Source organism: Nycticebus coucang, chromosome 2 (assembly GCF_027406575.1).
Source record: "Nycticebus coucang isolate mNycCou1 chromosome 2, mNycCou1.pri, whole genome shotgun sequence".
In the NCBI taxonomy this organism is placed as follows: domain Eukaryota; kingdom Metazoa; phylum Chordata; class Mammalia; order Primates; family Lorisidae; genus Nycticebus; species Nycticebus coucang.
Window position 1 is genome coordinate 7,604,191 of NC_069781.1, and position 27,233 is coordinate 7,631,423.

At 47.6% G+C, this 27,233-nt stretch overlaps 2 protein-coding genes and 1 pseudogene across 4 annotated transcripts; 1 reads left to right on the plus strand and 2 right to left on the minus strand.

Annotated features, from left to right (window-relative positions):
* The first annotated feature begins 2,209 nt into the window (after nt 1-2,209).
* Nucleotides 2,210-14,645, plus strand: TOR1A (torsin family 1 member A). 2 transcript variants are annotated; one of them, XM_053559898.1, is made up of 5 exons: nt 2,210-2,529; nt 3,167-3,432; nt 6,312-6,487; nt 6,584-6,711; nt 10,828-11,675. In XM_053559898.1, exons 1-5 carry the CDS (start codon nt 2,352-2,354, stop codon nt 11,076-11,078), a joined length of 999 nt encoding a protein of 332 aa, XP_053415873.1. In that variant the 5' UTR covers nt 2,210-2,351; the 3' UTR covers nt 11,079-11,675. The 2 variants fall into 2 exon arrangements, with proteins under 2 accessions (XP_053415873.1, XP_053415879.1); XM_053559904.1 differs by lacking the exon at nt 10,828-11,675 and adding an exon at nt 12,066-14,645 and having other exon boundaries at nt 2,289-2,529.
* Nucleotides 14,646-14,782: 137 nt separating this feature from the next.
* TOR1B (torsin family 1 member B) lies at nt 14,783-20,853 on the minus strand. 2 transcript variants are annotated; one of them, XM_053559883.1, is made up of 5 exons: nt 19,330-20,848; nt 18,495-18,760; nt 17,052-17,227; nt 16,200-16,327; nt 14,783-15,574 (listed from the first exon to the last, which is right to left on the minus strand). In XM_053559883.1, the coding sequence occupies exons 1-5, from the start codon at nt 19,619-19,621 to the stop codon at nt 15,333-15,335; spliced, it is 1,104 nt and encodes a 367-aa protein (XP_053415858.1). In that variant the 5' UTR covers nt 19,622-20,848; the 3' UTR covers nt 14,783-15,332. The 2 variants fall into 2 exon arrangements, with proteins under 2 accessions (XP_053415858.1, XP_053415863.1); XM_053559888.1 differs by lacking the exon at nt 16,200-16,327 and having other exon boundaries at nt 15,329-15,574; nt 19,330-20,853.
* The window catches only part of LOC128596102 (40S ribosomal protein S12-like), a 30,628-nt pseudogene continuing 23,275 nt past the window's right edge, over nt 19,881-27,233 (minus strand).

Here is a 27,233-nt window from a genome sequence, read left to right on the forward strand (position 1 = left end):
ACTGGGTGGTGGGAGCCAGATTTCCAACTGTCAGGAGTGGACATTTAGAGACAAGTGAGGAGAGGGAGCTCAAATAATCTGTAATACATTAGACTTGGACGTGTTCATATGAGCTCACGTTTAGCTTAACACAGGTACAGATAGGCTTCTTAGAGAAATGTTCACAGATAGGTGTACGTACACTGGTTGGTGTATATACACGTTCTTTTGCTCAGTCATCTGAGAAGGCCTGAAAGAAAGGACAGCTCAGTAGCAAGGAGCACACCCACCACCTAGATCTTGCTTTCTTGTCTTTATTCTTTTAGAGACAAGGGCTCACTCTGGCTGGTGGACAGTGGCCCAGTCATAGCTCACTATAACTTCAAACTTCCTAGTAAAAGGAAATAGGGCTCCTTATAGGAATGGCTGATTCAAAAACTGAGGCAGAAAAATACACAGGATGAGCCTGGAGTATCATGGGATGCCAGAGATAATGGAGTGATCAAAACAAAACACCAACCTAAATAAACAGACATTGATACATACTGGCTCTATATCAAAAGAGCACAAGGAACCAAGTGAAACCCCCAATGGTCAACATGGGAACAATTTATGAGGAAAAAAAATAGTCTTGTATTATCACCCCCAAAGTATAAAGTAAATAACCATGGGTCCATACTAATATACATAGTTGAATGTACCAATAAATGGGGAGAAGAGACAAATATCCTATGCTGAAGAATTCCAAATAATTTCTGCAGGTTGGGCTGCTCCACACAGAACTAGGGGTCGATGGCTTGCCCTCAAGGTGGAGCAAAACTCTCCATTCTAGGTGTGAGCTGTGCTTAGGGACTTCCTTCCAATGACTGCAGTGTGGAAAGGAGAGGTGGGGAGAAGAGTAACTGCAGTGGAGAAACACGACAAATCCTGCTTCAGTGCAATGATCAAGGTCAACAACCACAGTGGTAAGTCATGTCCGTGGTGCATACACTTGGTAAAACAGCACTTTGCCTCTATGGTCTTCCCTCCCCAAACCCACAGCCCTGGTCTAATAATGAGAAAAATATCAGACAAAATCCAGTAGATGGGCATCCTACAAAAGATGTCACTGGTACTTCTCAAAATGATCAAAGTTCAGAAGAGTCTAAGGGGACGTGAGGACTAAACGTAATGTGGTACCCTGGGTGGAAACTTGGAGCAGAAAAAGACATTAAGTAAAGAAATCTGAATAAACTATGGACTTTGGTTAGTAATAACAGAGCAACAGTGTTTCACTAATTGTAACATGTAGCATACTAATGTAAGATTTTAGTTAATAGGAGAAATTTTGCACGGGTGGTATATGGGAACTCTATTCTAAACCTTTCTGTAAAACTTAAACTGTTCTTTTTTTTTTTCAATGTTAGATCTTTTTTTGTGTGTGTGTGGTTTTGGCCGGGGCTAGGTTTGAACCCGCCACCTTTGGCATATGGGCCTGGCACCCTACTCCTTGAGCCACAGGCGCCGCCCTTAAACTTTTCTTAAAAAAAAAAAAATCTTTTATTTTAAAAGCAAACAACCAGGGCCAGGCGCGATGGCTCACGCCTGGAATCCTAGCACTTAGGGAGGCCGAGGCGGGCGGATTGCCTGAGCTCACGAGTTGGAGACCAGCCTGTGTTAGAGCGAGACATAGTCTCTAAAAATAGCCGGGCGTTGTGGCGGGCGCCTGTAGTCCCAGCTACTCGGGAGGCTGAGGCAGGAGAATCACTTGAGCCCAAAAGTTGGAGGTTGCTGTGAGCTGTGACGCCACGACGTTCTACCCAGGGCGACAAAGTGCGACACTGTCAATGAATGAAAGAATGCACGCACGCAAACAACCACCAAAAAAGCCATTAAAGGCTCGGCATCTGCGGCTCAATTGGCTAAGGCGCCAGCCACATACACCTGAGCTGGCGGGTTCGAATCCAGCCCGGGCCCGCCAAACAACAACGAGGGCTGCAACCAAAAAATAGCCGGGAGTTGTGGTGGGCGCCTGTAGTCCCAGCTACTTGGGAGGCGGAGGCGGAGGCAAGAGAATCGCTTGAGCCCAGGAGTTGGAGGTTGCTGTGAGCTATGACGCCACGACACTCTACCCAGGGCAACAGCTTGAGGCTCTGTCTCAAAAAATAAAAAAAAAAAGGCCATTAAAAACTCCATGGCTGACAGGGGCTCGCCGGAATCCACACGCAAGCGACGGTTCTGCCCGGAAGAAAGATGGCAGCCTATGGCGGCGGAAGAAGACATGCCCCGAACAAAGATGCCTCCGCGACGAGAGGAACCGGAAGCGGGAAGCTGGCGGTGGCACGGGTGCGCGCAGTGAGCGCGAGAACGCGCTGGGCGGCGCGGGTCCGGGTATGAAGCTGGGCCGGGCTGCGTTGGGCCTGCTGCTCCTCGCGCCTTTGGTGGTGCGGGCGCTGGAGCCCATCAGCGTGGGCCTGGCCCTGGCCGGCGTCCTCACCGGCTACATCTACCCGCGCCTCTACTGCCTCTTCACGGAGTGCTGCGGCCAGAAGCGGAGCCTCAGCCGGGAGGGTAGGCTGGCGCCGGGCTGGGGACTGTCATGAGGGCCGGGCTGGGCTGGGCTGGGGGGTTAGGGTCCCGGGAAGGCTGGGTCTGGGCAGAGCCCAGCCCGGAGAGGACCGGTCCCCGGAAGTCGAGCGGTCCGGGCTGCAGGATGGGGCCTGGCTCTTTGGCCACGACCACAGATAGGCCGGACTTTGGCCGGGGCAGACGAGCTGCAGGTTGGGCTGCTCCACACAGAAATAGGGGTCTAAAGGTTGTAAACTTCCTCTCAAGAGAGTTCAGCTTCCTTCCTAGCTGGAGATAGGAAGGATGGTGGGGACCCTTCCGGAACCGAGCAGAGAGGGCCAGGCTGCGCTCTGGCCTTGGGGTGTGAGGAACCACGCAGGGGTTAGTGGTGCAAACTGTTGGTTGTTGCAGTGGAGCCCGGGGCCTGTCTCAGGAAGGAGCAACGACAGGGTTTTAGGACAGGCAGGACTGGCAAAGGGAGATCTTCCCGGACCACGGTCCCCCTCTTGGCCAAGTGATTACAGCTCACCATACTTCCGCGTTTCACAAGGTGCTTAGCTGGCTTTCTCGTGGGCCTGAGAATGTGGCTACGTTTTGCCAGCTGTTTCTTCCCCCTCCTGACTGGCTTTGTTTTTCCCAGCGCTGCAGAAGGATCTGGACAACAAGCTCTTTGGACAGCACCTTGCAAAGAAGATCATCTTAAATGCTGTGTCTGGTTTCATAAACAACCCAAAGCCCAAGAAGCCTCTCACCCTCTCCCTGCACGGGTGGACAGGCACTGGCAAAAATTTTGTCAGCAAGATCATCGCAGAGAATATTTACGAGGGTGGTCTGAACAGTGATTATGTCCATCTGTTTGTGGCCACACTGCACTTTCCACATGCTTCGAACATCACCCTATACAAGGCAAGGACAGTCATTTGGAGTTCTTCCTGGATGGCACCGGGTTTGAGGTCCTTCGCTGTGGGATGGGACTTGGGAATTCCATGTTGGAATGAGTGAGCCCTGAAAATGGCTCCATGTGTCAGTTCCCCTTTGAAAGGTGGGGAGGTGAAGTTACAGAGGGTTTGCTATGCACAGGATATTCACATCCTGAAAGCTCTGTGGAAGTGTCTGAAAACAGGCCCAGTGATACTCAGTTGAGTAAGTTGTATCATAAAATTTTAGATATGGGGTGGCACCTGTGGCTCAGTGAGTAGGGCGCTGGCTCCAAGGGTGGTGGATTCAAACCTGGCCATGGCCAAACTGCAACAAAAAAATAGCCAGGCATTGTGGCAGACGCCTGTGGTCCCAGCTGCTTGGGAGGCTGAGGCAAGAGAATTGCCTAAGCCCAAGAGCTGGAGGTTGCTGTGAGCTGTGACGCCATGGCATTGGACCGAGGGCAATAAAATGAAACTCTGTCTCTAAAAAAAAGAATTTAGGTATGGACATAATCTAAATTAAAGGCCATACTCATTTTGTGAAAGAGTAAACATTTCTAGAAGGACTAGGTTTGTTCAACTTAAAAAGCTCTTTGGACAGCATTTGTCCTAAATGTTGCAAACTGCTTGTGTAGTTTAACTCACTGATGAATAGCCTGGCCTTTGGTGGCAGATGCACCTGGATTTGAGTGCTAACTCTGCCACCAGCAGCTTTGTAGTCTTGGGAAGGTTGCTTGACCTCTCTGAGATTGAGGTTCTTCATTACATCTTGATGCTTATGAGAATTCAATGAGCTCTGTCAGTCAAATATGTTACCTGGTTCCTGCTACATAAATGTTCAAATAAATTAACTATTGCCTTTTAGGATCTGTGTAACAGACCTAAAATGTGGGCAAAACAGTCAGATATTTATCCCTTACCCGTGTGAATACATTTTTTCCTTCTGCTGGGTGACCATCACCAATTCTCCAGTGGTTCCTGGGATTCTGCACTCATAGTGCTAAAAAAGGAAGCTGGGCCTGGTGACTCACACCTGTAATCCTAGCACTCTGAAAGGCTGAAGCAGGTGGGTTGCCTGTTCACAGGTTCAAGATCACCTGAGCCAGTGTGAGACCCTGTCTCTAAAAATAGCCAAGTGTTGTGGCAGGTGCTTGTAGTCCCAGCTACTTGGGAGTCTGAGGCAAGAGACTCACTTGAGCCCAAGAGTTTGAGGTTGCTGTGAGCTGTGACGCTACGGCACTCTACCCACAGTGACAAAATGAGACTCTGCCTCAAAAAAAAAAAAAAAAAAAAAAAAAAACGGTTAAAAGGGGAAAGTTCTAGGTAAATCAAGATTAGTTGGTCATCCTTGTTAGGATTGTGGCTCCACTAACATTAATACCTGGCTTTGAGCAAGATTTTTTTTTTTTTTTTTGTAGGGACAGTCTCACTTTACGGCCCTCTGTAGAGTGCTGTGGCATCACACAGCTCACAGCAACCTCCAACTCCTGGGCTTAAGCAATTCTCTTGCCTCAGCCTCACAAGTAGCTGGGACTACAGGCGCCCGCCACAAGGCCTGGCTATTTTTTGGTTGCAGTTCAGCCGGGGCTGGGTTTGAACCTGCCACCCTCCGTATATGGGGCCGGCGCCTTACTGACTGAGCCACAGGCGCCACCCTGAGCAAGATTGTTAATATCTCTGTGCCTCAGTTTCCAAATCTATAGAAAAAGATACACAACAGTGACTACATTGGTGGGTTTGGGAGGTCACAGTGAAGTGTTATGCGAATAGTGCTTACAGTGCATGTGCTCTGCTGTTGGGTGCCAACCAGCATAGCAGAGGGGGAGAACTTGGCAGTTGTAGCCCAGCAGGTCTGAGTGAATCCTTGTTTAAACAGTGACTCCCCCATAGCCTCAGGCAACCACTTCAACTCTCTCCTGTTCCTCCTGTATAAATGCAGGCTAGTCTCTACCTACAGAGCAGAATTGTGTTTAGATTAGATACTCACCTGGAACATTGTAACCATGTAGCCAAAATTATAGTAGGTTAAGACCTACATTGTAACTTTCAGAGGCTTAGAAAACAAATCTCCAATTTCCCTACCTCACTGTGAGGGGGAAAAAATCTATAGAGTAAATAGGTTTTCCATTTTCTGAAGGCTTCTAAAAGTCTTTTCTCCCTACCTTGATTGCTTAGTATTATAAGAAGTACCCAAATATGTTCTTATGGAATATTTCTGGTTAGACAAATTTATTTCAGAAATTTCCAGGTATTGTTCTAGGAACTTGAGTGTCATTTCCCCAGGCTCATCCCAAAGCATGTGAGTGCTGTCTTCAGTGAGCCCGTGCTCACCGCTTTTCCCATCAGACAGTCGCAGAACCTGCTCCAGGACGTCCTGTGGGTTGAATGAGAGTGGGGATCACTTGGTCTCTGCCCCCTGCCGAGAAGACTAGAGCACACAGGATATGTGTTGACATTGCCATGATGATAAAAGACCAGCAACTCTGACACAGTGTCCATGCGGTATCTTGGAGCATAGGAATATAATCAAAGTGTGGATTGCTTGAGCTCAGGAGTTCGAGACCAGCCTGAGCCAGAGTGAGACCCCGTCTCTAAAAATAGCTGGGCGATGTAGCAGGTGTCTGTAGTCCCATCTACTTGGGAGGCTGAGGCAAGAGGAACACTTGAGCCTAAGAGTTTGAGGTTGCTGTGAGCTATGATGCCATAGCACTCTACCAAAGGTGACAAAGTGAGACTCTGTCTCAGTAAAAAAAAAAAAAAAGTGTGGGGCTTTGATTAAAGTACAGCCATTGTTCTTGGTGGGAGAAAGTTGTTTTGACAGCCCTTGCTAAGAACTTTGTGTTGGCTTTTCCCCTTATAATTCAGGATCAGTTACAGTTGTGGATTCGAGGCAACGTGAGTGCCTGCGCAAGGTCCATCTTCATATTTGATGAAATGGATAAAATGCACGCAGGCCTCATAGATGCCATCAAGCCCTTCCTAGACTATTACGAGCTGGTGGACGGGGTCTCCTACCAGAAAGCCATCTTCATGTTTCTCAGGTAAGGTCAGGGCCAGGACATGATTGAAGAGGCCTGAGCCTGAGCCTGGGGGCTCCAGGAGAAACCTAGTCCTTGATCACTGGAACTGTCTTACAGCAATGCTGGCGCAGAAAGGATCACAGACGTGGCTTTAGATTTCTGGAGGAATGGAAAGCAGAGGGAAGAAATCAAGCTCAAAGACATTGAGCATGCCTTGTCTCTGTCAGTCTTCAATAACAAGAACAGTAAGTAGGGCCATCTGTTACCCCACCTTGATCCCAATCCTGCACCCAAGTGTTAAAGCATCAGTGTCTCCCTCTCCATCACCTGGCAGTTGATTAGAAATGCAAATTCCCAGTCCCTTCCTTGGTCAGAATTCTGAAGAGATGCTGTGCTAACAAGCTCAAGCTGACTTTAGAACACTGAAGTTTGAGAAGTACTGTTTAAATAAAAGGCACATGGTGGCTTGTGCCTGAGGCTGGAAGTTTGAGGGCAGCCTGGGCAAAATTGCAAGTCCCTGGCTCTGCAATAAAAAAAATTTAGTCCAAGGCCCTCTGCTGGGGGAACAAGCCCAGAAAACAGCAAAGGAGCTGGCCCCCTCTTCCCACCAGTGGGTATAGCAGGACATGGCTCTGCACCCTTCTGCCCTTCATGTACTGGATCATGGTGGGCCAGGGCTGCCCTGGGAAGCTGCTCCAGGCCTGCAGTAGCAGTGGAGCAGACAGAAGTTTCCTTACATTTGTCTCAGATATGAGAATCTTGGTGACCGTACAAACAAAACATTTTATGTTTGCAGGGGTGAGGGCCCTCATCTATGGTGAAAAGTATATTTTCTGGTGTGGGTTCTCAGGGTAGCCCTATCAGCCAAGGATGGATGCTCAGAATAAGGCAGGCATTGAGGAAGAGTCTTGTTTCCCCTTACAGTCTCCTCTGACTCCTCATACACCCTGAGATCAGTCAGTGCTGGCTCACAGTGCAGCAACAGTGCCTCAATGCCTCCTGCAAGGAGGATATCCCTGGGCCAGGGTTTGTGTGAATGTGGGCACTGGTCCATCCAGGTCAATCAAAGTCCGGGTCTCTTCCGTGGATGTTTTTCATGAGGTGTGTGAATGTATGTAATGTTTTGTGGCCTCAGCTAAATGCCTTTGTGGGGGAAAGGGGTTGGGGTACAGTCATCACAAGGGCCTGGGGCTTGAGAAAGTTTGCTGAATAAAGATTCAAGTATCCTGCAAAAAAAAAAAAAAAAAAAAATTTAGTCCAGCCGTGGTAGTTCACATCTGTAATCCTAGCACTTTGGTAAGCCAAGGTAGGAGGATCACTTAAGGTCAGGAGTTCAAGACAAGCCTAAGCAAGATAGCAAGATCCCGTTGTTACAAAAAAATTTTATATTAGCCAGGCACAGTTTCAGCTACTCAGGAGGCTGAGGCAGGAGGATCCCTTGAGCCCAGGAGTTTGAGGTTGCTGTGAGCTATGGTCATGCCAGTGCCCTCATGCCTGGGCAACAAAGCAAGACCCTGTCTCAAACAACAAAATATAAACAGACAGCAATTCTTTATCTCCAAGATCTTAAAAATCAGTTCATTTTCTTTAGCAAAATGATTTTCTTGGTAGAAGAAAAGCAGGTGGTTGAAGAAAGAAGGCTGCTGTGGGCTGCACAGGGGAGGAGGTGGCCTGTTGGGTTCCTCCCTTTCTTTACACTACCTGAGAACGACAGCCACATGGTGTCTGGGCCTGCTGTACGCTGGGCACTGTGGGAGGCCCTACCTGTAAGTTCCATTTACTCATCATCATAATCTGATAGGATAGAGACAGAAAAGCAGGGAGATGTAGCAGCTTGCCCGGGGCTATGTGGCCTGGTCAGTGTCCCCGATTCTGAGCTTTTAAGTTTCAACTCACTGCTTTTCCAGGGAACATCGGGAGACTTGAGCCTGGAAGGTGGTGAGCCATCATGAGGGAGTCTCACTTACTGGCTGAAGTTGGGCAGGATGGTTGTCCACGCCTTTGCTCTGGTTCTTGAGGTGGCAAAACAAAAGGTCTCATTTAAGAGACTAGCCAAGAAGTTCATACTTGGGGCGGTGCCTGTGGCTCAGTGGGTAGGGCACCGGCCCCATATACCAAGGATGGCAGGTTCGAACCCAGGCCCGGCCAGCTAAAACAGCAATGAGAATTGCAACAAAAAGTAGCCGGGCATTGTAGTAGGCGCCTTTAGTCCCAACTACTCGGGAGGCTGAGATAAGAGAATTGCTTAAGCCCAAGAGTTGGAGGTTGCTGTGAGCTGTGACGCCACGGCACTCTACCGAGGGTGATAAAATAAGACTGTGAATCAAAAAAAAAAGAAGTTCATACTTGGGTCAAGTGGACAGTGTGGAGTATTTATTTTATTTTATTTTTTTAGTATGGGGTATTTTATGTAAACTTGTACATAAGCAAAGACAAACACTGTAACGTGTGGGGTAGTTTCTCAGCATGGCAAAAACAGCATGGGAAACAGAAACTTTAGCCTAACGCTGTGGCAGGTGAGGCCAGCTGCCTAGAACCTGCATGGTGGGAGGTTACAAAGCCATTCAGGGGCACGAACAGATGTGGCTTGGCAGGCTTCAGGTTGTGGCTGAACATTCATACAACAAATACCGACTGAGCATCTGCTGGGTGTCAGGCAGGGTCCAGGGATCCAGAACATTGCACGAAGAAGCACTTCTTGCCCTTGGAGAGCCTCCATTCTGGTGTGAGGGCCCTGAGTAGGCATGTGCTTGAGGTTGCTGTGGCTGGACCAGGATGATAGGAGAGGAGTGGGAGGTGAGAGGGAAGGTGAGATTTGGGGTGGGGTGCGGGTGGTGGAAAGCCTGGTGTGCCAGGAGTCTTACTCCAAGTGCAGAAAGTGCCTCTGCAGGGCTCTGAGCAGGCAGTGGCCCCATCTGACAGGCTTGGCAGGACCTTGCTGGCTGCTGGGTGGAGATGGGACTAGAGGGGCAGGAGCCCAGGGTGGCAGTGGTGGGTGGTCAAAGTGGATTCTGGGTACATTTTGGAGTTAGAAACAGGAAAATGTCCTGCAGGATTGTATGGGGCATGAGAGAGAAGGATCAAGTTCCAGCTGGAGTGATTAGAAGGGGGGCGCTGCCATTTAGGGGAACCGAGGGCAGAGGGGCGGGTTTGTGGGACAGGTGTGCTCAGTAATGACATGTTTGGGGCATCTGAGCAGGGATGTGGGGGCAGGTAGTCACCTTCCAGCGGAGCTCTGGGAGGCATTCAGGCTGAGGGGACAGATTTGGGAGTGAGTAGTAGATGGTGGGGTCCCTTGTGCTGCCAGAATACTCTACTCGGCCTTCACATGGCTGGACTCTCATCATTCAGGCTCTGCTCAAAGGCAGTCTGTAACCTGGCCATGCCTGTCCACCCGGCCACTCGGCCACCTGCTCCCTGGATGCCTCTCACTGTCTGCAGTTGTTTATCTACTGGTTTGGTGGGGTCTCCTCACCCAGCATGCAGTGGGCCTTCAAGGGTGAGCTGTCCCTCTGGGCTCCAGAGAAGTGGGAGCTGTCCTGCTTGTCACTGTTCACAATCGATAGCCTCCACCCAGTCTGGTCAGCCAGATACTAAGCACCATCTATGTGCAAAGCACTGTTGAGGATGAAAAGCATGAACCTCAGGCATTAAGAAGTTCACATCAGGGAGCTGAGTTGCAGATTTAAGTAGCAAAGTGAAAGGGAAACACTTTGCATGAAGACACAGCCTGGTTCATGGATGACCCAAGGGGTACTGTGTCATCTCAGAAAGGAGCAAGTTCTGATTCTAGAGTTCTGGAAACCAGGAGCAACGGCCTGGGCAGGTGCATAGCCAGTCCTCACCTGGGGTGGGTGACACTGGTGAAGTCCATGCCCTGTGCTCAGCCTTGGCAGTGTCTTCACACCGTCACTCTGGAGTCTGGTTTGGGTCCCCCAACTGTTCTGCAGGGACTGGCACAACTGTAGCACGTCAAGGAGAGTCAGGAGCCCTGGCTGGTAGTCTCCCCGGGATCCCTTCTCACTGTCACTCTCCTGAAACTGGCAGCTTGTGAATCCATGTCCTTCTCCACTTTGCCTCTGCTCTGAACCTTTCCCACCTGCCATCTCTAAGGGACACCTTGTGAGGCTTCCCCCAGCTGGCAGTGTGGGGAAGGTGTCCCGTTCGACTCTGTCGAGTCACCAAGCCCTTTGCCATCACAGAGGTATCACAACATGGAGGTGTCCATGAGCTCACCTGGTAACATCCCCGCCTCACTGGGCCAGGAGCTCCTGGAGGGCAGGGTGCAGGCAACACCCCAGACAGAGTGTGGCGGGGGCGTGGATGGACGTGGGCGAGCAGCACCTTCTTTCTTTCCCCAGGTGGCTTCTGGCACAGCAGCTTAATTGACCGGAACCTCATTGATTATTTTGTCCCCTTCCTCCCGCTGGAGTATAAGCACCTGAAAATGTGCATCCGAGTTGAAATGCAGGCCCGAGGCTATGAAATTGATGAGGACATTATCAGCAGAGTAGCTGACGAGATGACGTTTTTCCCCAAGGAGGAGAGAGTTTTCTCTGACAAAGGCTGCAAAACTGTGTTCACCAAGTTAGATTATTATTACGATGACTGATAGCCCGGGAGTCTGCTCGAGTTGAAGAATTTGCACTCAGTGCCTCCCTGCGCCTCCCAGCTCCTTTCCCCGGGAGAGGATGAAAGGAAGGTTCCCTGTGTGAGGGCGCTGGGATTCTCCAGGGCTTTGTTTTCGCCCTGGAGCCTGGAGTCATCAGACCTTAGGACCATGGACATGGATGCAAAGCCTCCAGAGTTTTCTGAGGCTCCCAGCACACTCATTCCAGGGCTTGTGATTTATTTTTATTTTTTTTATTTTTTTGAGACAGAGTTTCACTGTTGCCCTCGGTAGAGTGCTGTGGCATCATAGCTCACAGCAGCCTCCAACTCTTGGATTCAAGTGATCCTCTTGCCTCAGCCTTCCAAGTAGCTGGGACTATAGGCACCCACCACAAAGCCTAGCTATTTTTAGAGATGGAGTCTTGCTCTGGCTCAGGCTGGTCTTAAATTCCTGAGCTCAGATGATCTGCCTGTCTCAGCCTCCCAGAGTGCCAGGGCTCATGATTTTTAAAAAATTATGTTTTAATTTCAAGTATTTCTGTTTCAAGGAAGGATGAATAAGTTTTATTAAAAATGTGATAACTTTATTTAAAATGGATTTTAACATTATGAGAAACTTCTCAGACTCTAAATTGTCGGCTTTGTGTGTTTCTTTGTTCCCATTATTGTAACATACACTGTTAGATCTTTTCTGTAAACAAGCCTACACACGAGCTTATGGCATTTATTTCAGAGGATGGCATTCCTGGGGACATGGCTGGAACACTAGTCAGACTTGGGCCAGGTGACCAGAGCCAGGCTACTAGTGGCAGTGCAGTGGTTAAATAAAGGGACAGGCAATAGGACATACTCAGGCACCACAGACAAGCCTGAAATGCCCTTTCCAAGGGATGGTCTTAGCAATGTTGTGAACATTTGTTAGAGCCAGAGTCTTGAAAGCATTTCCAGCTTGTCACTTGGCAGTACTTGGCTCTGCTTTCCCTTCCAGAAGGAACAGTGCCTGCTCTCTACTGGATTCAAGATCACGTGCAAACTTTGCTGTATTAAATGTTTTGACTCCTTTATCACTGGTTTTGTTATGTTAAATCACGACTTCCCAACCTAGGAAAGTTTAGCTTCCCCTTGGAGGATGCTGAGAATGGGATTATTTATAAATGCAAATAGATGCCACTTTGTAATTAAATTTCATGTGTGAAACTTGTAAGTACATCTTTTCAGGGGGAGAGAAACCTGCCGCTGTGGGCTGTGAAGGCCGAGCAGAGGCAGTGCAGGTTGGAACAGAACACAGTCTCACGCAGGACTCTCGGGCCCCTCACCCAGCTGCCCCAGAACCGCATTCTGTTACCCAGGTTCATGGAACTGCAGACACCAGGGAGGAGGGGCTGAGGGAGACAACGTCCTGTCCTGTGCAACCTGCATGTGCCCACAAAGGGCAGGGCTCCTGTGGGCATGGTGCTCTTAGGGTGAAGGCAGGGATACCTTTGTAGCGGCAGGTCTGAGGCAGGACCCTCTGCCTCTCACTCCCCAGCCGGAATGGGGCTCTTCTAGGGTGGCCCAGGCTCCAAGTCTTAGAAAGCACCTGGCACCCAGTTGAAGCTGGCCTGTTAACGTCCCCAGGGGTCAGATTAGGTCTAGTCACTTATTTGAAAATTGCAGCCCTGGCACCTAGGAGTCCCCTAATTAGGGAACAATTTGGAAAGCTTAGTCTTTGTAGATGAGGCAATTTGGTGTAGAGTAGAAACTGCATCAGCCTGAGAACCAGATCGAGGAAGGTGGTCTCATGGGTCTGGAGAACGTTCAGAAAAGAAACTAAGAGTGAGGAAGGTTTGAATTTACTAGTCCTAAATCAGTGAATCTTCAGTCCTGTGAAGCGGGTCCATGTTAGCAATTCACTGACCAGAGGTAAGAGATCAGGTTAAACGTGATTAAGCTGAGACTGGATCAACATGACTAGATTTCCATGATTTACCAGTTTGAGGAAGGAGGATGGGGCAGGTAGGTTTCCTCATCTGAGCTCAGTTCACAATGTGAAGCTGATTAATGTTTTCCCTGTGCCTCAATTTCCTTCCTAGGTTAATTTTAGAATATACAGAAAGACCCATTAAGTGGAGGGTGTATTTTTAATTTTTTATTTAAGACAGTCTTACTTTGTCACCCTCGGTAGAGTGCTGTGGCATCATAGCTCACAGCAACCTGAAACTCTTGGGCTCAAGCAATCTTTTTGCCTCACCTTCTCGAGTAGCTGGGTCTACAGACACCCACCATGATGCTTGGCTAGTTTTTTGTATTTTTAGTAGAGAGGGGGTCTCACTGTTGCTCAAGCTGATCTTGAACTGAGCTCAAACAATCTGCCCACCACATAAGGCCAATATACAGGGCGGTCATAAAGTCCATGGGCAATGTAAAATTGCACATGAATTTTAAGGCCACGCTGTATCTTTTAGAAGTCCATTTTCTGGTGAAAATATCCATCCCCTAACCCAATTTAACGCCATACTTGGGGATAACAGCCTTTAACGTAAGTTCTGACTCTGTGAGGTACAGACTGCCCACCTGTGTGTCCAGGGACAGTAAGTAACACTTGGGCTGTTGAGTCTTTATTCCAGACTGTTACCAAATAAACTAGGGGGAAAAGTTAGCAAGGGACAACTCACATCATAAATCTAGGCTTTATTATTTTGTATTCTTGTCCGCATTTTACAAAGGGTGGGGGAGGCTGGGCCATGGCCAAGCTACACTCAGTCACGGTGGTCCAAAGGTGGCCAACAAGTGTTGGGTTTATTGATTGCGTCATCATAAACAGAAAGTCTTGTCTCCTTTTGACCAGATATCCAAAAGGTTATAAAAGCAATGTAATTTAGCTCCAATTTGAGAATAGGTATTAAAACTTTAAGCCTTCCCTTGGCATTTTTAAAAGACTAAGTGTGATACACTATAAGGCAGTTCCATGTCATAAATGCACACTACCACATTTTACATGTGAAAACACCACATGGTTCTAATGACGTGTCTGCAGCTGCATTGTAACAACAGGAGAGACACAGAATGAATCACACCAGGTGGCATCTAAGTCTTACTTGCCATGATCAGGGCCATCCAGTCTGGTGCTGCCACAAAGGGTATCCTTATCAGGTGATACCCAATACCTGCCACAACTTCAGACTGACCTTGTATGATCCATGATTGTGACCATACATTGCCATGTATTCAACAAGTACCTGAGAAAGGAATAAACAATTATTCCATTTTGTGTCCTTCCCGTATTTTAAAATAAGCAATGTCCTATACTTCTATTATCTGAGATTCAGAAGTAAAAACATTACCAAAAAAATACTTATCCTTGAGAACTCTAAATTTCTAGGGTTCAACACTCCTACTTCTTTGGCAATGCAAAATCTGTAAAACTGTCCCCTCAGTCTGGGTGGGTGTCAATCATGGAGAATGTCCTACAGACTTGAAAAGGTTTGCAGTCAAGTGGAAGACTGACCCACACACAAAGTTTAACAAACATCTCGCCACGGGAACCAAGGACTCAAAAACCCAATGGTCTCATTCTGATTGGCTATATGATACGGCTGGGGAAGTTCAGGACGAGGTGGGACAAGGCTGTGAGCAATGGGCGAGGGATCCCACGAGCTGTAATCAGCAGTCAGAGAATGGACAGAAGGGAGGGGCCCATCTGTCCCGCCCACTGCAGAGGCCTCAGATGGAACCCCCACCCCACATGAGCAAAGTTCAGCCAGGTCAAGGGTGCTCAGCATGCAGGGCCACACCCCCAAAGATGCCCATCCTGCAGGCCCCAACAACTCTGAAAATTCTTCAGTCAAGTCAGCAAAGGCTCTCTGTGTAAAGAAAACCCAACAGCTGAAGAATGTTTTCAGCGGGTGAATGCTCCTCAGCTTCCTCTTTAGTCCTGACAGGAGCTTCTGAAGTGCGGGCACTATGGGTCACAAAGGATCCTTGAGCCTCCCAGACACAGCTGTCTTCAGGCACTTTTGTCAAGATGAGTAATGGTTAAGTGTGAACGAGGTTTTAAAAGTTCATCTTCAACTGCAAAGAGCTGGACTGCTGTTACATTACAAAACGACAGGCAGATGGGACAGATGACCATATTGTCAGGTTTCAACTTCTGGAAACTTCATCCCAAAAGTTCGTATGTGCAAAACCCTGAAGAGGTCTTCAAAGTGTTTCTGAAAGGCGAGGCCCCTGGGGTGCTGAGCCTCCCAGGTGCCTCTTCACCCATCTGGGTAAGAGCTCAGTGGAAATCTAGCCGTGACTGCACAGTCTTGCAGCCTTTATCTGAGTAGATTTTCTCATCTTTGGGGAAAAATGTCATTTCGTCTGCCACTCTTGTCACAACGTCTTCATCTACGGCAGAGCCCCGGGCCTTCATTTCAGCCCTCACACACATCTTCACGTGTCTGTACTCCAGGGGCAGGAAGGGGATGAAGTAGTCGATGAGGTTTCTGTGGATGAGTCCACTGTGCCACAGGCCACCTGCAAAGGAAGACACAGCTATGTTTCCTGCCCATCACTGCCACCTGGCCAAGCTCTCACAGGACCACTCTGATCCTGACCCAGACCCACAGTACATTCATTATGTGTTTATTCCTTTACAAATTTTTTTGTTTTTCTTTGAGACAAGAGTCTTACTCTGTCACCCTGGGTAGAGTGTCGTGGCATCGTAGCTCGTAGCAACCTCAAACTCTTGGGTTCAAGTGATCCTCCTGCCTCAGCCTTCTGAGTTGCTGGAACTATATGCGCTCACCCACAACATCTGGCTATTTTTTCTATTTTTAGTAGAGACAGGGTCTCACTCTTGCTCAGGCTGGTCTGGAACTTCTACCCTCAAGCCATCCACCCACCTTGGCCTCCCAGATTGTTAGGATCACAGGCGTGATCCCACACCTGGCCCAGAGAGTCTCTGTGCAGAAAGCCGACTTAAGACTCAGCTGAAGACTCTGCTAACTGGTTTCTTGAATGGAATTTCCCTAAGAAAATTCCATACTTTAGCAAAGCCACAGAGGTGAGCAGGAATCCGTGGCTTTGGGAAACGCTCAATTAGAGAACAGATGGCTGTCTGCTGGCAGAGTTAAGGGGCTCCTCGCCCCTGTGGACTCACTGTGTTTATTATTGAAGACCCCGACAGATAGCACCGGTTCCAGGTCCTTCAGCTGAATGTCCTCCCTCTTTCTTCCTGCCCGCCAAAAGTCAAGAGCCGTCTTAGTTATAAGGTCCCCACCTGCATTACTGAATTTGCCAGAGAAGCAAAATTAAAATTACATATTAAGATTTCCGTGTCTTACCAGGAAATGAACCTGCTCTAAGCTTTATTCTTAATCAAGGAGTATTAAATGCTACTAGACAAAAAAAAGCATCTGTCCTGAAGGAACTTAAAATCTGTATCTTCAGAACTTGCTGGGATAAAGCTCTGGCTTTTTATTGCCCTCAGAAACAAATTGTGCAGTCAATAAAAGTGCTTGTTATCAGTAATTATTTCTGGGTTTTTTTGAGACAGAGTCTCAAGCTGCCATCCTGGGTAAAGCACTGTGGCGTCACAGCTCACAGCAACCTCCAACTCTTGGGCTTAAGCGATTCTCTTGCCTCAGCCTCCCGAGTAACTGGCACTACAGGCACCCACCACAGCACCCGGCTATTTTTTGGTTGTAGTTGTCGTTGTTTGGCAGGCCTGGTCTGGATTCGAAACCACCAGCTCCAGTGTATGTGGCTGGTGCCCTAGCCGCTTTACCTTATAAATGAGCTGTAGGTGCCAAGCCAGTAATTATTTCTTTAGCTCATTTCTTTTGCCCATGTTCTGTGTCATGCTGAAACTGGCAACCAAAAAATAAAGAAGTAGGCAAGTGACTTTTGCCAAGCTGCTGCTTTGTTACTGGAAAAACAAAATGCTGGTGTTCGCCAGAACTTCATTCTAGCAATGGAAGGTGTATGTGTTCCCCAGGAAACTCCTACTCACCTGAGGAAGATGAAGATGGCTTTGCAGTAAGACACTCCATCCACCTGCTCGTAGTAGTCTAGAAATGGCTTGATTGCATCGATGATCCCAGGGTGCAATTTATCCATCTCATCAAATATGAAAACAGAGTTCGCACAGGCACTCACATTACCACGAATCCACTTCTGTAACTGGTCCTAGACCCGCCGTAAAAGAAGAAATAGGATGCAGAAACTCAAAGGATGTGCTGAGAAGGGCAGATGCGCTATACTGAGGAGAAATCAGAGCTCCAAGGACTGAAGGAAGAGCTCTTAGAAATACACCCTCACCATTTATTAGGTAACAGCTTTTCCAAAACCTTACATATAAAAAGTAGAAATTGGGCTTGGCACCCGTAGCTCAGTGGTTAGGGCACCAGCCACAGACACAGGGGCTGGCAGGTTGGAAACCAGCCCAGGCCTGCTAAAAACAACTGTGACAACTACAACAAAAAAATAGCCGAGTGTTGTGGTAGGCGCCTGTAGTCCCAGCTACTTGGGAGGCTGAGGCAAGAGAATTGCTTAAGCCCAAGAATTTGAGGTTGCTGTGAGCTGTGATGCCACAGCACTCTACTGAGGGTGACATAGTGAGACTTTGTCTATCTTACTACATTCCTAGAGATTTATGAAAGAATGTGGAAAACAAGAAAATTATTCCTTCCTTTTGGCAATCTTCCCAGTCTTAGAGGCTGCGTGGAAACCACCCACTTTCACTTCCTCGTTCAGTTAAGTTTCTATTTCTTCAATTCCCAACTCACAGTAGAAATATTCATTTTGACATTCACTTAAATGAGAATTAAACTTCCTAGATGACTTTATATAAATTAAATGTGGAAAGAATACCTCCAAAGGAGAGATGGTCTCAAAGTTTAACTTCTTTGAGACTTTCTTTTGAAGATAGCAATGCCAAGGACTTGAAAGATGGGAGAAACAAAGGGAATAAACAGTTTAGGAGAAAAAAAATCCTCAAATCTATATTACAAAATGCGGAGGCACCACTCTGCACATAGGTGGGGGGCATTAAATGAAGCCATGCCCATGGAAATCATTGCGACAGCCTGACCTCATACCTAGTGCTCTGTGGTGAATGCTAGGCACCTTCATTCACTGGAGAAGGTGGCTACCATGCGGTTGGGAGATTTGAGTTCAAGTTCTTGCTCTGCCACAAAGTCACAAAGATTGTAAAGAATAAATCACCTTGCTTCTCTTGGCTCCATCTTTTAATAGAAATAACATCCCCTACCCACACTGGATTATTTCAGAACCAAGTAGGAAAAAATTGTAGGAGAGAACTAAATGTGCCTTAACTTCTTGGAGCCTGGGGCTATTGCAATGCAAAGGAAAGAAGCAGAAGCCAGAGTTAGTGAGCAGGTGGCCCAGACCAGTTGCAGTGGCCTGTGGACTAGATAAGAGTGGGTTCTCTTGCCTGGTACAGTTTTATCTTCTGCTCATGAGGGAAGTGCAGAGTCGACACAAACAGGTGGACAAAGTTACTCTTCAGGCCTTTTCGGTGAAGATTTTCAGCCACAATTTGGCTAACAAAGTTTTTGCCTGTGCCAGCCCAGCCATGTAAGGAAAGGGTCAATGGTTTCTTGGGACTTTTGTTGTTCCTGAAGCCAGTCAGTGCCTTGAGAATCACTTCAGTGGCCACATGCTGTCCAAAAAGTTTCTCCTCCAAATCCAGCTTGAGGGCTGCAGGAGCCAGCCCCAGAACCGAGAAAGAAACATATATTAAAAATGCACCAGAAAAGCAGCACTTCGCCAACTGGCCAAAATGAGAGGCACAGATTAGGGAGGGATCCAGCCAAACCCCAGGACCAACAGTGAGGTAGAGTCAAATGCCACTTCCAAGAAAATGCATTCTGGGAATGTTCTTTACACTGAAGTATCTGATAAGGAAGCTAAATGTAGTCGTTCATTCAAGGATGAACCATCTCTTGACTGAGCTGCATGCTATTTCCCCAGTCACCCATGATGGTTGGTAAAAAAACAAACAAAAAAAAACCAAAGTCCGAATGTGGGCTTTCTGGGCCATGTCACATGTCTAAAACCTATTTAACAGAGTTCTCCTGGCGCATACGAGCTGACCTCCCGCGAACGACTCCCGGGCTGGCCCCTCCGTGCCCAGGCCTACCCCGCTCGGGATGACTGCTGTCTGGCCCCCGCGCGCCCAGGCCGCAGAGCCCCTCGCGTCCCGGGACCCGGCTCCCCACCCGCAGCCCTTGAGGGGCGGACCCGCAGCTAGTGCGCCCCTGCCGTACCCGAGGCGTTGAGCGGCTGCTCCGCGCGGCAACACTCGGCGAAGCGGCAGTAGACGTCCTTGTAAGACAGGTAGCCCGTGAGGGCTGACACGGCCCCGATGGCGATGCCCACGCTGATGGGCTCAAACGCCGTCACCACTCGGGCCGCCAGCAGCAGCAGCAGCACCGAGGCGCCCGGGAACCGCACAGCTCGGAGCATCCCACCGCTTCGCAGCCCACCACTGCACACGAGCCCGGCTCCCGCGCGCCCCAACCAAACTTCCTGCTGCGTCACTTCCGCGGGCGTGGCCATGCTAGTGAGGGGCGGAGAGTCGGGGCCCGGGCAGCCATCTTTGTGAGTGGCCGGAAGGTGTGTGGTGAGTCTCTGGCTTCAGCGCGACCCCGCCGCGGACTTGTTTTCTTTTTTGGTTCTTGGCCGGGGCTGGGTTTGAACCCGCCACCTCTGGCATATGGGACCGGCGCCCTACCCCTTGAGCCACAGGTGCCGCCCGCGGACTTGTTTTCTTAACGTGGTCTCGGAGCCTAAGGATTTTGCCTTGCCACCCCTCCCTTCACTCCCCGCCGGAGCTGTAATCAGCGTTCTCAGGTCTGCCCACCTGCCTGACACAGTCACCGAGCGCTGTGGGTGCTGGGCCCTGTCTGAGCTGGGCGGCCGCGACACTCAACCCAGGAGTCCCTCCAGTCCGCACGTCCCGGCGCAGGCCCGTTGCTGGAGCGGGGAGCCCGCGGGAGGGGAGGAGTCAGAAAAGGCGAGGACCCCTGAGTGAGCGCGGCGGCCGCGATGCAGTCCGGGTCATGAGCTAATTTAAATGACCTTTGCGTGTTTTTTATAATCCTCTCCTTTAATTAACTACTTAACTTTTGAGTTGGCTGCCAGAAATGATGAATTTTCTGCGAGGCAAAGGAGCTGAGATTTTAAAGGCCCCAGGGCAGACTTCCTGAGCCCAGACTCATCATCCCAAGTCGTTTATCCCTCCTTTTTTTTAATTATTATTTTTTATTAAATCATAACTTTGTATATTGGTGCATTTACAGGGTTCAGTGTACTGCCCTGATATACAATGTGAAATGCTTACATTGAACTAAGTAACATATCCGTGACAATTATGTTCATTTCTTAGTAGTTTTGAAATGTACCAATGTGAGGTCCCTCCAAATACCCTCCCTCCTCCCATGTCCCCCTCCCCTCCTCTCTCTTCCCTTCTACTTTCTGGACTATAGTTATGTTTTGCCATTCATATGAATGTGTAGGTGATTATATATTGATTTTATAGTAGTATTGAGTACGTTGGATACTTTTTTTCCCCATTCTTAAGATACTTTACTAAGAAGAATATGTTCCAGCTCCATCCAGGTAAACATAAAAGATGTGAAGTCTCCATTTTTCCTTATGTCTGTATAGTATTCCATGGTGTACATACACCACAATTTGTTAATCCATTCATGGGTCAATGAGCACTTGGGCTGTTTCCATGTCTTGGCTATTATGAATTGGGCTGCAATAAACATTCTGGTGCATATGTCTTTGTTGTAAAATAATTTTTGATCATCTGGGTATATACCTAGTAGAGGAATTGCAGGATTGAACAGTAGGTCTACTTTTTAATCCCTCCTTTCTGAGGTAGCTTCTCTGTTATCACATCTTTTGTATTAAAATTTCTCTTCTGGGAAGTCCCTGTGGCTCAGTGGGTAGGGCGCCGACCCCATATACCAAGGGTGGCGGGTTGAAACCTGGCCCAGGCCAAACTGCAACAAAAAATAGCCAGGTGTTGTGGTGGGTGCTTGTGGTCCCAGCTACTTGGGAGGCTGAAAAAAGAGAATTGCCTAAGCCCAGGAGTCAGAAGTTGCTGTCAGCTGTGACACCACGGCACTCTGCCGAGGGTGATAAAGTAAGACTCTGTCTCTAAAAATAAATAAATAAAAATAAAATCCTCTTCTTTCTTTGCAATCCTGGGAGTCTCAATAATTGGATGTTTGTGTGATGAGCCACTAGACCTGGGAGGAAATCCCCCTGCAGGTTTTGATAAAGCAGGACAGAGAAGGCTTTTGTCTAAGCTGGGAACTAAGCAAAAAAGGAGGAGTAGAGTGGTCTGCACAGAGAACTGAACCACCAGTTTAAAGAACTGAAAAGTATTTCACATGGTGGAGGGTGGTAAGAGATGGAGAACTAGAAGAGACAGGAAGATGACGGTCACGCAAACGCAGTAAGGCATCTGGCTCTCCTTCTGGGGAGATAGTAAGCCACAGAAGGTTTTATACGGTGAGCAACATGATGAAATCAGAGATCATTCTGGCTGAGGCGTTTACAGACAGGACAGGGAACCACTGAGGAGGCTGCTGTGTTACTGAAAATTCTGTCCTTGCCCCCGACACTGAATCAGTGAGAACCAAGAACAAGGACAAGTGGTTTGAGGAAAAGGAAAGAGAAGTATATTAATTTGCTGGCAAATGAGGGTGTCAGACTAGCATCTCAAAAGACGACAATCCTACCTTTAAGCAGAAAAACCCGCTTTTTTTTTTTTTGAGACAGAGTCTCACTTTTTCACCCTTGGTAGAGTGCTGTGGTGTCACAGCTCACAGCAACCTCCAACTCTTGGGATTAGGTGATCCTCCTGCCTCAGCCTCCCAAGTAGCTGAGACTATAGGTGCCCACCACAACGCCCGGCTATTTTTTGTTGCAGTTGCGGGGAGGGCTGGGTTCAAACCTGCATCCTTGGTATATGGGGCTGGCGTCCTACCCACTGAACCACACGTGGTGCCCTAAAAGCCTGGCATTTAAAAGGAGGGCAGGGTTTGGTGGCAATTGGGCTTGGGTCTATGGGACCAGTGTCACGTGTCCTGGCTTTGGGGTATTGTTGTTCAGCTATAATTGTTGGTTTCCATAGACTTTGATTATGATCTTGTGACAATTCTGCTGAACCATCTCCTGTGGTTTAAGATACCAGAAAACAAACAGCAAAAACATTTTTCTGTGCCTTTGATTACTGGCCTCAAGAAGGAATATGCAGATTTTAATTCCCCAAAAGGGCAGTGAATAGGATTAAAGAGACAACCCATAAAATATTTCACTGCTTTTTCAGACCTCACCTCTGTTATAATTTGTCCAGGTAACAGCCTTGGCCCAGGCTTTGCTAAAATTGGTTGAGTTCATCCATCAGCCAATCTGTCAACGAACATTTAATGAGCACTGGCTCCGTGTCAGACCCAGTGCGGCTGTATGTGGGGACCACAGCAGAGAAGAGGACAGACATGGTCCCTGGCCCTCACAGAGTTCTCAGCCTAGTTAAAAAAACAAAACACTTTCTGAATATTGTTGATTTGAGGTTTGAACTTTTCATTTCGATCCCACCACCCACTATGTTGAAATTGTTTTTATAGTTTTTACTTCATAGCCAGCCTTGATATCATTTGTTTGCATTTAATCTGTTTTTTTTTTTTGTAGAGACAGAGTCTCACTTTATCGCCCTGGGTAGAGTGCCATGGCATCACACAGCTCACAGCAACCTCCAACTCCTGGGCTGAAGCGATTCTCTTGCCTCAGCCTCCCGAGTAGATGGGACTACAGGCGCCCGCCACAACGCCCAGCTATTTTTTGGTTTGCAGTTCAGCCGGGTCTGGGTTTGAACCTGCCACCCTTGGTGAATGGGGCCGGCGCCTTACTGACTGAGCCACAGGCGCTGCCCCTAATCTGTGTTTGTTTTGATTGATGGGTATTTTACTTTAATTTTTTTTAAAGGAATATGAACTGAAGTTTCATTTGTTGACTTCCTGCATTTGAAGTACTCTGATGACATCCTTGGTCTAAGATTCTTTGCCATAGTCCTTGAGTAGGACACAACTGCAGCCAGCCACTTCGTCGGGCTTCTCTTTGTCAACCTTCTCTTTGTCAATTTTACAAAGCCCTCCCCATTCCCCTAGTTTTTTCTTGTCATCAGCCTTAGTTAGGTTGATCTGGTGTTCAACACAAAGGGCCTCCACCAACCTGACTTACATAGGCTCAGCACAGTTGGATGCAAGTTCACAAAGATGGGCTTGGCACTTGTCTGAGGCTTTGGCAGCTTCGCAGATTCCATGTGCAAGGCCATTGTGGATGAGGGTGGTCTTCAGCACCTCTTGTAGAGCAGTGGTAACGTCCATCACACCTCCAGCAGCAATGCCTTCTACCTTCCTTGGCCATGACAGTGGGTGAAGGGTGAAACTGAATCTTTTCTTTTTTGTTTTTATGAGACAAAGTTTCGCTCTGTTGCCTTGGGTAGAGTGCCATGATGGCAGCCCAGCTCACAGCAACCTCCAACTCCTGGGTTCAAGTAATCTTCCTGCCTCAGCCTCCCAAGTAGCTGGGACTACAGGCACATACAATCATGCCCAGCTAATTTTCAAGGGATCCTCCCATCTCAGCCTCCCAGAGTGCCGGGATTACAGGCATGAGCTTGGCCTAGCCAGGTATTTTCTTATCCCACCTAGGAAAGATTAACTGAGAGTCTTCTACCTTTAAAGGTCTAAAAAGAAACATTTACCTTTTATTATCTGTGAGGGCCACTACTGGTAAGATTTCACTTACATAACAAGACCACCTTTGCTAAGACTGGTTTTGCCACAGTCTCAGCCCCATTCTTTATAAACTTCTATACTTCACTGGGAGGTTGGATCTTCATTTTGAAGACCCCCATACATACATATTAAATAGATTTGTAACCATTTCTCCTATTAATCAATCTGCCTTGTGTCAGTGATTTGTGGGACAAGGCCATTGGTCCCCATAAGATCATGATCTCCAACCTGGAGATTTTGTTTTTTTTGGAAACACCATCAAGTAAAGGACTCTCTGCTACTGGGTTCCCAGCCCAACATGGCTCCTGAATCAGTCCTCTGGTGAGATTGGGAGAAGAGCTGAGACTCCATGCAGCTTGCAAGCACCCAAGGGATGACAGGTACAGGGTGTGTTCGCTCAAGGGGGCCAACCACAGGAGTCTGGGTCAGAGTGTCTAATGGCTCTGGTTGGGGGCATCTGGGACCCACCTCACCCACGGGAAGCCTTAGCTATGGGACTAGGCCCCCTCTCCCCTCCAGCCCAAGAAGGCTTTGTGGTCTCCTCCTCAGGCTGATCAGCAGTGGTGTTAATAAGGGCAAAATAACAGAAAGAGTAAAACAGTAGAACTGACAGCACTTTAGTGAGCACAGCAAGTGCCAGGCGTAATCTCTGCACGATCACGGAGCTCCCACTTGGCGTGTGATAAGATACAGGTATGGTCTTTACCCCTGGTTCCTGGCCCAGAGCTCTTGAAACCTGTGAAATTTCCAAAGTGATTGGAATATTTTTTGTTATTCATAATGATCCCCTTTTGATCCCGTCTGAGTTTATGCTACTGAGGTTACTTAGAGTGGGGATCCCTAGATGGACTCAGGGTGAGGCTAGTGGCCAGAAAGGCCACATGAGAGCTTCTTGAGTCTCTCTGTTTTTTCACCAATGTAGGAATATTTTGATCAATATATCTTCAAATATTTTTCTGCTCAAATATCTCTCTCTAGGGTGCCAGCCACATACACTGGAGGTGGCAGATTTGAATCCAGCCTTGGCCTGTCAAACAACGACAACTACAACCAAAAAATAGCCAAGCATTGTAGCAGGCACCTGTAGTCCCAGCTACTTGGGAGGCTGAGGCAAGAGAATCACTTAAGCCCAAGAGTTGGAGGTTGCTGTGTACTGTGATGCCATGGTGCTCCACCATAATGAGACTCTGTCTCAAAAAACAAAAATATCTCTTCTGGAACTTCAAGCACATGCGTATTAGAACTTTTGAGATTGTTCCATAGGTCAATGAGGTTCTGTTTTCACTTCTTCAGTCCTTTTTTTTTCTTTCTGTTTTTTAGATTGGTAAATTTTTTTCTTTTTTTTGAGAGAGTCTCACTTTGTTGCCCCCAGTAGAGTGCCGTGGTGTCATAGTTCACAGCAACCTCAGACTCTTGGGCTCAAGTGATCCTTTTGCCTTAGCCTCCCAAGTAGCTGGGACTACAGATGCCCAACATAATGCCCACCTATTTGGGGGTTTTTTGGTTTTGCTTTTTTTGGTTTTTTTTAGAGATGAGGTCTTGTTCTTGCTCAAGCTGTTCTTGAACTTTTGAGCTCAAACAGTCCACCTGCTTTGGCCTCCCAGAGTGCTGTGCTGGGATTACAGGCATGAGCCACCTCGCCCAGCCTTAGATTGGTAAATTTTCATTGCTCTATTTTCAAATTCATTGGCTCTTCTGTCATCTCCAATTTACTGTTGAGCTTATAGGAGTTCAAGGCCACCTGTACCCTAAAACAGTGGAGTTTCAGACAGTTGTCTTCATCCTTGGTTCTTGGGATGCTCTTGACTCAGGAATGATCGAACACTCCAAAGAAAGACAAGTGTGAAAGAAAGTTTATTAAGGAAAAGAAAACAAAGTAAGAAAGTACATTTATAAAGCAAGATAGATTAACCATGGACAGCTAATGGGCCTCCATTGTCATGACAAAAAAGAGCCCGTGGTAGTGAGCTGTAACCTGTCTGGTCTGTGCTAACTCCAGAAAGTTCTTGTCAAGTGACTAAATTACAATTTACTTAGTGACTGAGTCTTAACGCTGTTGCCCCAGGCTAGAGTACCATGGCCTCGGCCTCGCTCACAGCATAGCCCTCCTGGGCTCAAGCAATCCTCCTGCATCAGCCTCCTGAGCAACTGAGACTACAGGCGAGAGCCACCACATGCCTGGCTAATTTTTCTATTTTTATTTATTTATTTATTTATTTTTTATGAAGTCATTTGTACATATATCATAAATACATTTATGCCATTATGGGATTCGATGTGTTGATTATTTGTACAAATTGGAGTGCTTACATCCTACTAATCAACAGTTTTTCTATTTTTAGTAGAGATGAGGGGGTGGGTCTTGCTCTTGCTCAGACTGGTTTCAAACTCCTAAGCTCAAATGATTGTTCTGCCTTGGCCTCCCAGAGTGCTAGCATTACAAGTGTGAACCACCAGGCCTAGCCAATGAATTTAAAGATTTTTTTCCTTTTTTAAAAAATTTCATATTGATATGAGGGTACATATGATTAAGTTATTATTTGCATTTGTTAGGTGAAGTCCAAATTACGGTTGAGTCCTTCATCCAGGTAGTATGCCATATACCCCTACGTTATGCTCCGTTAGGTGGGAACTTATCAAGATTAAAGATCTTAATTGGCTTCATTTGTGATTCTGGAATTGAGCAACACTTCATTCCATAAAATAGAATGAGTTCCAATGAGTAGAGCAAAGGAGGTTGGATTCATAGGATGGAAGAATGCATCAGAGTTACTTTCCTGTATGGCAGGAACAGGGATATGGCAGTAGAGAAATAACTGATTCATTAACATCAAGTTGCCTTTTGTTGTAAGAGTTAAATTAAAGCAGTTAAAGAGCCAACCAGTGGCTCACACCTGTGATCCTAGCACTCTGGGAGGCCACAGCAGGAGGATCACTTGCACTCAGGAGTTTGAGACCAGTCTGAGCTAGAGTGAGACCCTGTCTCTACTAAAAATAGAAAAATTGGCCAGATATAGTGGCAGGCACCTGTCATCTCAGCTACTCAGGAGGCTGAGGGAGAAGGATGGCTTGAGCCCAGGAGTTTGAGGTTGCTGTGAGCTATCATTGTGCTGCTGTACTCCAGCCTGGGCAACAGACTGAGTGAGACCATCTCTACAAAACAAAAACACCAGCAACAAAACAACAACAAAATCCCAAATGCTTGTAAAGATATGGAGAAAAGAGAACTCTTAGATGCTATTGGTTGGAATGCAAAATAATACAGCCATTACCGAGAACAGTCTGGAGGTCCCTCAGAAAACTACAAATAGAACTATCACATGATCCAGCAATCCCACTACTGGGAATTTACC

Coding starts and splice junctions, on each gene's coding strand:
- TOR1B (XM_053559883.1), bottom strand. CDS start 19,621: ATGGCCACGCCCGCGGAAGTGACGCAGCAGGAAGTTTGGTTGGGGCGC. Junction 16,328..17,051: donor GCCATCTTCATCTTCCTCAG/GTGAGTAGGAGT, acceptor TGGCAAATTCAG/TAATGCAGGTGGGGACCTTA. Junction 15,575..16,199: donor GGTCTTCAATAATAAACACA/GTGAGTCCACAG, acceptor CTTCCTTTGCAG/GTGGCCTGTGGCACAGTGGA.
- TOR1A (XM_053559898.1), top strand. CDS start 2,352: ATGAAGCTGGGCCGGGCTGCGTTGGGCCTGCTGCTCCTCGCGCCTTTG. Junction 6,488..6,583: donor GCCATCTTCATGTTTCTCAG/GTAAGGTCAGGG, acceptor ACTGTCTTACAG/CAATGCTGGCGCAGAAAGGA. Junction 6,712..10,827: donor AGTCTTCAATAACAAGAACA/GTAAGTAGGGCC, acceptor TTCTTTCCCCAG/GTGGCTTCTGGCACAGCAGC.